Source organism: Sycon ciliatum, chromosome 5 (genome assembly GCF_964019385.1).
Source record: "Sycon ciliatum chromosome 5, ocSycCili1.1, whole genome shotgun sequence".
Taxonomy (NCBI): Eukaryota; Metazoa; Porifera; class Calcarea; order Leucosolenida; family Sycettidae; genus Sycon; species Sycon ciliatum.
Genome location: NC_088647.1, coordinates 35,079,916 through 35,090,722, shown reverse-complemented (window position 1 = coordinate 35,090,722; position 10,807 = coordinate 35,079,916). Strand labels below are relative to the sequence as shown.

The window sequence follows — 10,807 nt, the reverse complement described above, 5'->3', positions numbered from 1 at the left end:
CCTAGCTTAAACAGTTCGGTAACGAGTCGCTCATGCCTGACGCGGTCAAAGGCCTTTGACATGTCGACAAACACGATGCCGGTATACTTGCGCTCTGCCCGTGCCATTTGCCATCGATCAACAGCATACGTTAAGGCATCTTCTGTGGAGTGAAGCTTTCGGTAGGCGAACTGAGTAGGCGGAAGAAGTTGCTTGGAGTCCAAGTACTGCGTGATCTGATTTTTTACAAATGCTTCTGTGATGCGGGAGATAACTGGGAGCAGTGACACAGGGCGGTAGTTCTTTGGCAAAGTTGGGTTTCCACTCTTGAAGAGCGGACTGACGTGGGACAACTTGAAGGACAGGGGGAACTCACCGGAGGACAGGGATATATTGATGATGCGTGTAAGTGTGGGGGCAATGGTTGGATAACACTTTTGCAGGATGATGCTTGGAACTTGGTCACTGCCTGTTGCCTTGAAAGGGTTGACAGATTTCAAACTGCTTGCCACATCCTCGACTGTCACTACACTGAAGTCGGTAAATGCCCCTTCCGCCATTGGACCAGAGGGAGAACAGAGCTGAGGAGGCCGCTGGGGATCATGGACAACGTCACCAAACAGCTTGCTAAGATCCGATATGGGTACTTGAGCAGTGTGCGATTGTTTCTTCCGGCCAACCACAGTATTGATGACTGACCAAAGTTTACGTTGGTCAGAAGTCTGGCACTGCTGGATGAAATACGTGTTCTTCAGGCTCCTGTCCAGCTTCCTGGCCTTTGCACGAGCAGTGCGGTGTTGACTGCGGAGATCATCATTGCAGCGGTTCTTCATGAGCAGTCGATGGAGTCTGTCTCGCTCCCGTACGCAGGCCACAAGTTCATCTGTTACCCACGGGCAGGGACGTCTATCCCGATTTCGCCTCATCTGCAAGGGTGCATGCTTATCCAATGTTGACACTATGGAGGCGATGAAAGATGATGCAAGGGTGTTGACATCATCTATGTCGAGCAGAGAGGCCTGCTCTGCACTGAGATCGCTGTTGAAGGTGTCCCAGTTTATCTTATGGATGCGGCGTGTAGGTCTGTAGCTGGAAGTACGGCCTGGTGCAAACCCTGCCACAGAGAGATTCCCAAGTACTGCAAAGTGGTCACTAATGTCTAGGTAGGCTATCTCACAAGGTCCCGTCAGCGGGGAAGTTGATAGGAAGAGATCAATGATTGACTCAGTAAGGGCGCGTTCAGACTGGCGTGAATAGCCGCCGGAAAGCTGCAGCGTAATCCCGGGAATCGCAATCACACTGCACGTGTATCCCGCTGGAATGCCCAGTACATTATATGAGTCAACTCAAATTTTTCAAATGTCGAAGCTTCACATAATTATGTGAAGCTTCGACATTTGAAAAATTTGAGTTGACTCAGTCTAGTTTGAGTTGGATATCAAAATACACTTATTCAGTCTGTTGAGATACTGGATCATTGTGCTTTTGCTTGTGCTTGTCGACGGAAAGAATACTATGTCCGGAGTGTTTGGTGCTTGGGTGGCATTCATCCGCTCCGCGATCAGAGTATGCTTCTTGTTCGCAGTAAGCGTTTTGCCTGCAGAGCGGCCCGGAAAAATCACCACGTACAGCTCCATGAACTCCCTCTCCATTGCTGAGTCGAGCAAAGATTTCGGCATGATGGGAGAAGTTGGCAGTCTAGAAGTCAAAACTCAAAACTCAGAAGCATGCAGTCAGAGTCTGCAAGAGTAGAGGCTGAAATAAAAGGAAAAGATGGAACATGTGCTGCAAGGGTATCAAAAGCGCTCCGCGTGCCGCCGGAATCTGCATTCCACTGGCCTGCAGAGTGCAGTGGTGGGCATGGGAAACCTTTCCCATGTTTACGCTGGCGGGAACGTCACGTGAGCGATTCACCTTGACAACTTTCACATTCCGCTTGTTTTTTACGCCAGTCTGAACGCGCCCTAGGCGCGTTCAGACTGGCGTGGGTGGTGGCACGTGTTGGTGAAGACACATAATTTGTCATACCAAATTTGTTAAACAAGTCAGTTACTCGTATGGCCATGGGTGACTGCTTCATTTTCATATCAACGTTGAAATCACCCAGCATGACAGTTGCCAGAACCTTCTTTCCTGGTGCATGAACTGATGCGTCTAGGCTGGACTCCAGGGAGGTCCAGAATGCTACGCGCTTCACACGGACTGGACTCGGTGTGAAAAGTGAGCGTACAGAGTACATGTACCGGTATGTGCCGGGGTGTTCGTGCATGCTTCGAGCATAGTACGTACAGCAGAACCGGTACAACGTTACGTACGAAAATTCCGTGTCAAACTTCACTGCAGTTGACACGGAGTTTAGCACGTAGTTCCGTGTAGCAGAACCTCTCCAGCTCTAGCTCTATTAGTCCTTCACGTATCATGCATGGGCAGTTCTGTAGCTATCACGATACGCGTACATGCACATATACAATGTACATGTACATGTACACAGGGCAGAACAACAGAGACCAAAAATCCTTCTCATGACTCCGAGTTTCGTGTTTCAAAAAATCACTCATCAGACACTCATCGGATGATGATTTTTTTTGAAACACGAAACTCGGAGTCACGAGAAGGATTTTTTGGTCTGTTGTTCTGCCCTATGTGGTAAGCTCTGCCCTTTTCGAGGTACATGTATTGAGCACTGTTTGCAGCAAAGACTACAGACACTTTGTGTACATTTTATAATATTGTATAAACCAACATTGGAATGTTCTACCAGTACCAGTGCAGAGTCCACCGCAGCAAGAACTGGGACTGAAGTAGATCATGTCACAGCTAGCATGTACTGCCATGGCGCAACAACATAATACTCGAATTAAATTATTCCAGAAAGTTTCTCTTTTCGGTACGAGGGCAACAGACCAGGTTAGGGGAACAGAAATGTTCGGTACAGAAAAGCAGTTCCCTATTCAGTACTATTAGATTATTCATGTGTGTTAGTGTTTTTTTTGGTATATTGAAATTTTAGGTATGAAACAGACGCACCAAAAGTACCGAAAATAAAAGTACACCGAAAATTTGTGAAAAAAGAGAAGAAACACATGAGAACGAGTTATGCAGTAACTATTAGGGTTCAGCGGATTTTGCCGGCAGAAAAATTGGCAGAATTCGGTACTTTTCTGGTAAGTTTCATGCATGTTTGGTATGTGGATAAAGAAATGGAGCAGACTTCGAGGAATTATCCGCCATACGGTTTGTATGGTTCTGCCAAATTTTATGCTTTTCGAGCAGAGTCCGCCGTTCCCTAATACGACTGTAACAAGATGATAAACGGTCAGAAAGTGCGATAATATGGCACAAAACTGACAGGCTACCCGAGGCTATCCGAGTTGAAAATTTGTGAAGTAATTAATTACAATATGGCAATAAGTAGGACGAGCTGAAGCGACATGTGGACTACTTTATTAACAATGTAAGCGATGAAGACGATGCAAGAAACAACCTAAAGGGTAAGGAAAAATACATGTAAATACATGCTCGTCCTACTTATTGCCATATTAAAATTATTGTCTCCTCGTCGAATTTTTAATTAATTACAGTAAACAATTACACAAGTCTGTGGACAGCAACTGTTTCGCTCTGTTAGAGCTCATCAGCACAGCTCAGAGGACCGAAGGGCAGCTCTTCGCAATGAAATACGTTTCCGTGAAGCAAAGCATTTTTATAAAGAGCTGCAAACCCCGCCAAGAGTGCTCGAAATGCTCCAAGACCAGTGAGCGTTGCACAAGGCGAGCGGCAAGGCTTCGCGCTAAGGTAAGAGTGCTCAACCTAACGACATTGCTGACGCCAGGGAGTAAACAATTACATGTATGTGGGACGGTCAGAGAGCACAGGACATGTAAATAGATGTGCCTCCACACCTACATGTTTTAAATAATCTATTCCTGGACGGCCCCTGATACAAGCTTTGTCATCAGGGATGTTGACCTCGTGCGGTACCATTACATCTAATAGGGACACGAAAAACTTCTCCAGACTGCCATTGACCCTATAACCATTGTAATGCACTCTGCCCAAACAGTTCTGTACATGGCGCTTAGCAGAATTGAACAGCTCACTATACGCTCCTACCTTGTAATATCCATGTTGCTGTCTGGCATCATTGAGGATCAGTATCTCTCGGTAATATGCACAATGCATTGGCAATACAGCAGCCATAAAGAGATTGGATATGTACGCAGATGACCACCAGTCGTCAGCATCAAATCGTGAGTCGTAGGGAAGTAGAAATGAGGTGGCAGTACGATGGTATGCCATGAACAAATGGTCGACGTGGCACTGCTGCATGCATTCTAGACTCGCTGCTGTGTTCCATGGATACTTCCGGCTTGCTACGTCCTTATAGGACACGCTGGCACGCATAGGCCGATCACGCAATAGAAGATTGTGTAGCCAGAGCAATTGAGCATCATCACTGGACTTATCTGTTATCACTGTTTCTGGGTGTGATGCCAGACGTTGTGAGAAATACACATCCTCATCGAAATACAGCAAGAACTCGAAACACCAGCCTTGATCTTTTTCCAGTTGGTATGCTAACGTCAGCAGCTTATTCCTGCCTGTCGTCCAGGTAGAATTGGGCAGGAATAATGGTATGAGCTTCTGCCCTGGAATGTGCTTGACTGACTTGGTGAAATCCTCACCCCATGCCAAGTAAATAATTGTAACAGGTTCCCACGTGGAGCGTCTTTTCCAGCGCAGACTGGGCTCACCCTTGCCAGTGACCATGTACACAAATCGTCCTGGCTTTATCTTTGCAGCAACATTCTGGATCGGTGGCCGTGCGCGCAACAGTTCCCTAGCGGGTCGTGCGAGTTTTATTCGTTTTCCCCGGATTGAGGGCAAAGCTGGCACGACGCCAAACTGCTTAAACAATACGAGTGTGACCAACATCACCAGGCAGCTGAAGATTGCTAGCCGCCATCTGCTAGAATGCTGCAGAGCACTGCAAGTGGATCTGTCGGAACACCCACCATGCAACGTCATTGTGGAACAGCAATGAGAACGTCCGCAATCACATACTTCAGTACTTCTTCGGGCTGCAACGCAGTTGGGATCCACTGCGGGAAGTCTTCAACACAGGCGTTCAGATTCTAGAATCGTAGCCACTGGTCAATGACCGCTCGGACAATCGTTTGGACCAGATCACCAGACTTTGCTCATGAAGCACAACATCGCTGTAGCTCCCTGGTGCAAGCCGATTCCATGCTATGCCACGTCAGCGCCAACCAAGTGCGCCGTTTTAGCATCGAGATGATAAGCAATCATGAGCTTACTTATCACAGTATAAAAATTAATATGTTACATAACAGAGTCAGCAGAGGGCTGTCTGGTAGGTTTTAACTCCGAGTGTTCGTACTGTAAGTGTAACGCAATCATAAAGGCCGCTTCACAATACAGTCAGACCTCGCTTATCCGGCCCTCTTTTATCCGGATCAATCGCTATGCGGAAGAAAATCGCTAACAGATCTACAGTATACATGGGAGCAGGCACCTGACTCAGCACAGATGTTCCTTGCTGCTTCGGCCATGAAAAGTGGATCTCAGCCATCCAGTATCATGGTCAGCTCTGCTGATGGCCACATTTTGGCTTCAGATAAGCAGAAGGCAGAGCGCGTCACGGAGCACTTCAAGGATCTATTCTGTAGAGATCAATCAGCTGCTATCCAGAAGCCAGTCCCTCACCGGCTAAGTGTGGCAGTGTCTCCAGCGGAGGTGGAAACAGCGATGAAACGACTCAAAAACGGAAAGGCTTGTGGGCCGGACAAAGTCCCTGGAGAATTACTGAAGTATGGAACATCACAGCTATCCATCGTAGCGGCAGACATCATCAACCAAAGCGTAGCAGAGGGTGCCGACATGTCATCGTTCATCGGACTTGGCACACTGATTCCTTTACAAAAACCAAAAAAACCTAGAGGACCCGTGACTAGCCTGCGTCCCATTGTCCTCCTGAACACCATCCGAAAAGTTTTCTCCCTTGTAGTGCTCTGCCGAATCGCAAAGGACGTTGCTCGTTATGTTGGTCCAACTCAATCTGGCTTCAGACAAGGCCGAAGTACAACAGATGTGGTATGGACACAGCGATGGATTGCGGCCAAGGCGACTCGATACAACTGGGAATGCCACATGCTGGGGATTGACATGTCCCGTGCGTTCGACACGATCGATCGCACCAAACTGTTAGACGTCATGGCATTAGTGACTGGCCCCGATGAAGTGCGCATGATCCAGCACCTACTGTTCCACACACAAATATCAGTGAAAGTAGGAAAGGCAACTGCCAATCCGTTTCTCAGCACCATCGGCACCCCCCAGGGAGATGGCTTGAGCCCTGTTCTTTTTATTTGTTACCTGGAGGCAGCACTGCGCCAAGTGAGAGCAAACCTTCCCGAACGCCCTTTCGCCGACCGTCACATACCCGGAGAAACAGGTTACGCCGATGATGTGACATTGTACTCAACCAGTGAGGAGTGGCTGAAGCGAAGCCTCCCCATCATTAGCGCAGAACTCGGGGATTGGTCCCTTACAGTAAACGAGACCAAGACCGAATTCTTGCATCTGACATCAACTTCAGACTCCTGGCGGTCCAGCAGGCAGCTAGGGTCCCTCATTGGCGACAGTGAGGACCTGGAGCGGAGGAAAGACCTCGCTTCGAGTGCATACGGCAGGATGTATAGCCTCTGGCTGAGGCGTGGGAAGGTCAGTGAGCAGAGGCGCATCCGCCTGTACAGGGCCGGAGGAACGAGCTTGCGAGTGGTCCGGCCGAAGTCCAAGGGGGGGTCCGGGGGATCTCCCCCGGGAAATTTTTTGAGAATTTAAGTGAAAATGAGCCAATTTGGGCATCTCGTGAGAGAGATGGGCAGATGTGACGGATGGAACTATATACAATTAGTAACAATTAGGCATCAGAATTGGGAAATTATTCGGAAAATTTACGTAAATATGAGCCAATTTGGCATCTCGTGAGAGAGACAGACAGATGTGACGGATGAAACTATATACAATTAGGAATCAGGATTGTTCTGGAAAGATGTCTATTGAAACTTTCCAAAGATGTTTAACCGATGCTCATTGGCGGCAACGAAATCATCACCACACTGCCGCAAGCTGAGCAAATCTGCTTTGTCCTTGTGGACATGCAGCAGAAGCAAAGCATTATGTCTATTGAAACTTTCCCAAGATGTTTAACCGATGCTCATTGGCGGCAACGAAATCATCACCACACTGCCGCAAGCTGAGCAAATCTGCTTTGTCCTTGTGGACATGCAGCAGAAGCAAAGCATTAAGGCGAGCCTGGGCCATTGTGGTGCGGAGATAGGTTTTCAGTCGTCGAAGAGCTGAAAATGACCTCTCGCTGGTGGCATTGCTTGCAGGCATGACGAGGATAAGCTTCATGATGGCAAATATCTCCGACAGTAGTTCCCTACCTCTACCAAGGTTGAGGAGGGCTGTCTTGATCGTGCCAATTGAGATGTTTCCACCTCCTGTGCACAAGGACTTGAGCAGCGGCAGTTGTGTTTGCAACAGTGGAACATTGATGTCCGTGGCGTACATGTCCTCAACCCGTGCCAGCTCAGCACTGTAATCATCTCCATTGGCAGCCTTCAGGACAACTCCCTCCAGGCAGCTGTACACTTTGTACCCTGGCTGATCAAATCGCTCTTTGATGCATGCCATCACAGTATCAATGGCGGCAAAGTAGATGGGCTTGTAATGGTCAGCAGGGCTTTCAGGATAGTGACCCTGGCCGGTGCCGACAGCAAAGCGAGCTGGTGTCTTCCGCTTCCTCGCTAGAACCGGCTCATCCACGTCATTGGCTGACTGCACTTTGACAACGTCCGCCCAAAACGTGTCAAAGGATGTATCGTTCCGAAGGCTTGTCAGGGATCGCAGAGTGACGGTTGCTGCTGCTTGACCTTCCGCAGCAGAAATATCCTTCTTCTGCAACGTCTTGCTCAGGTTCTCGGCAAGGCCAAGAATTTTGCGTCCCAGCATAACTCCAAATAGGAAACTGAACAGCGAGAACTGGTGTGCAATTCCACTGACACGAGCTGACATCTCGGCATCATACGTAGCCATTGACTCAAACTCGGTAAGGCTGGCTTGCAGGACGGAGTAGTTGCTAACAATGCTAGCGAGGGAGGCTGAGCGAGTGGTCCATCTTGTGGGGCATAGCGTTCGAAATCCTGCTTGGTCAGGAGCCATGTCATCCTTGAGCCTTTGATATGTGGCATTGCGCTTCGCGGAATATTTCAGAAGTTTTGACAACTCAAACACGGTGTTAAGACAATCCTTGATACACTTGATGTCTCGAACCATATCCTGGCAAGCTAAATTTAAGGCATGCCCGTAGCAATGAGTGTATAACGCTCTGGGGTTTATCTGTAGTAGCTGTGCTGCGACTCCATTTCGATGCCCTCTCATGACAGATGCCCCGTCATAACATTGTCCACGGCAGAACTCTAATGGTAGGTTAAGTCTTGTGCACACGTCCTTGATCATGCCAAAAATCGTGGCTGCATCGGCTTTCTCCAGCGCATACATGCCAATAAATTCCTCGTGTGGTTCCAGCTGGTCATCCACCCAACGAAATACGGCAGTCATCTGCTCAATAGTGCTAGAGTCGGTAGTTTCGTCCACCATGACTGTGAAGAACTGACCCTGCATTTCCTCGATAATTCCACGCAGGATCCTGTGAGCCATGACCTGCAGGATCTCATTTTGCATATCATGGCCAGTGTATTTGCTGCTTTTGCGTTGCAACCACTCTGCAAAAGCTGGGTCACTGGAGCTGGTGAGCTTTAGAAGCTGACTGAAATTGCCATCTTCTTCCTGCGGACCATCACCACGCATGGGAAGTCCTTGTCTAGCGAGGAATCGAAGAGCAGACAGAATCTTCAGGAAGGACTCCCGGGCAGCCCTTTTGTCCTCCGCAAGTTTGGACGACAAGAGTTCACCCACGTCTTTCGTGGTGGCAGGTACTGTTAGCAATCGTTCTACAGCTTCGCGGTGGCACTCGGACGACTCGTGCCTCCTGAAGCTTGTTGTCGCATCCTTCCAGTTCTGGAACCCCTTCGTCAGAAACGCACCATCAGCACAGCTAGCGATCAAAAGTTTCTTCGAAACAGCCAAGCAGCAGGTATGGCAAAATGCACGCTCGCTCTTTGAATCCCAATGTAGCCATTCCCAAGAGGAGAACCAACTCGGCTGAAAGGAGCGGCACACAACATTCTTCACACCAAATGCGACAAGAGGGAACGTAAGGTCACGCGGTTGAAAGGGTTTGTCCTCCACAACTAGAACCCGCTCCAACTGAGCACTCAAGCTCGGTCCGGCATGTTTTGACAACGCCATAACGCCATCAGGATAACGGAACACGAACTGTAATTGCAACTACTCGCACTCGTAGTGCTGGAACGACTGGAGTCAGATGTATCGAGCAAGTGTCATGACATGATTGCAGTCCTAGATCCTGTAGACCGTATACGCGTAGATCAACTAAAGTCTACAGGAAGTAAGTTAGTTGCCCACGCGGCTGTAAACTACTCCTACAATACAAGAAGTAACGTTTCCGTTGCCCTCAGCAGGCCTGTGTACACGCTACACGTGCCAACGGCCAGTCTTCCGGCCCAAACACGATCCCAAGTATCCCAAAGTAGTTGACCACGGATCACGAAGGCAAGCCAAATCTGGGGTCAAGACGTGCATCGTTTTGGTGGTGCGTAGAATCTACTACTACTAGTACAGTACTAGATCTACATGTACATGGTATGACCTCACATCGACTTCCATCCTGTCCTCATTGACTCCTCAACCGACTCCCGGGACCCCGATTAGATCGTGAGCTCAGTGTACGTACGTGTATGCTACGCTTGACGGCCTGATACGGCCAGGGCTAGGGTGTACCGGTATGTAGATATCTCTAACATGCATGCATGCAGTGTAGACATCTACGTGTGCGCACATTTTGTCGAAAGACCAATCATTTTTTCGGCTTCCTCGTACAGCATTCACGTAGATGTCTCTCGACCCGGATCGACGCTCGATCTCGTGCTTTTCGCTCGTTTCCAATTATGTTGACTCGCGTATGTATTTTTCGATAGGATGGAGGAGAGACCGATGCTGCAGTGCTTTGGTGGAAGGTGAGGTCGTGCATTGAACGATCCTTGTCACAAGTCCAAGTCCTGACCCTCTAAAATTTTTTACACCGGTTTTGCATGAATCAGGTGGACCACCCAGCTGGGAAAAGTGGTCCGGCCATGGCCGGACCAGCCGGACCGGTTCCGGCGGCCCTGCTGTATAATGCCCTGGTTCTGCCCGTTCTTTTGTATAACTGCGGCGCATGGGGGCTCACGGCAGCACAAGCAGAATCGCTTAACGTTTTCCACCGGAAGCAGCTCCGACGGCTCATTGGCATAGTCTACCCAGCCAGGATGTCAAATACTGAGCTGTATGAGAGGTGCAACACGGAACCACTATCTGACATCGTGGACAGGAGAAGATGGCAGCTAATCGGCCATATTCTCCGTATGGACAGGGATGCGCCGCCATGGATCGCGCTGACGGGCTATTTTGCGGGAGATGCCAAGGCTGGGCGTGGACGTCCAAGGACATCCATTGCGACGCGTATCACAAGCGACTTACAGAGGAGGAACATCGACTTGAAGCGCAGCAGTCAGCTGGGGAATGTGAGGGCCATCGCTCTGGACAAGCTTACATGGAGAAATCTGGCCGACAATCCATGATCTGGCGTCACAGGTCATCAGTGCGCCGTGTTAATAAT

General features: G+C 49.0%; 1 protein-coding gene across 1 annotated transcript; it reads right to left on the bottom strand.

Moving 5' to 3' along the window:
• Nucleotides 1–7,185: 7,185 nt before the first annotated feature.
• LOC135817039 (zinc finger MYM-type protein 1-like) lies at nt 7,186–9,378 on the bottom strand. Its single transcript, XM_065330140.1, has one exon. The coding sequence runs from the start codon at nt 9,376–9,378 to the stop codon at nt 7,186–7,188; it is 2,193 nt and encodes a 730-aa protein (XP_065186212.1).
• Nucleotides 9,379–10,807: the final 1,429 nt, after the last annotated feature.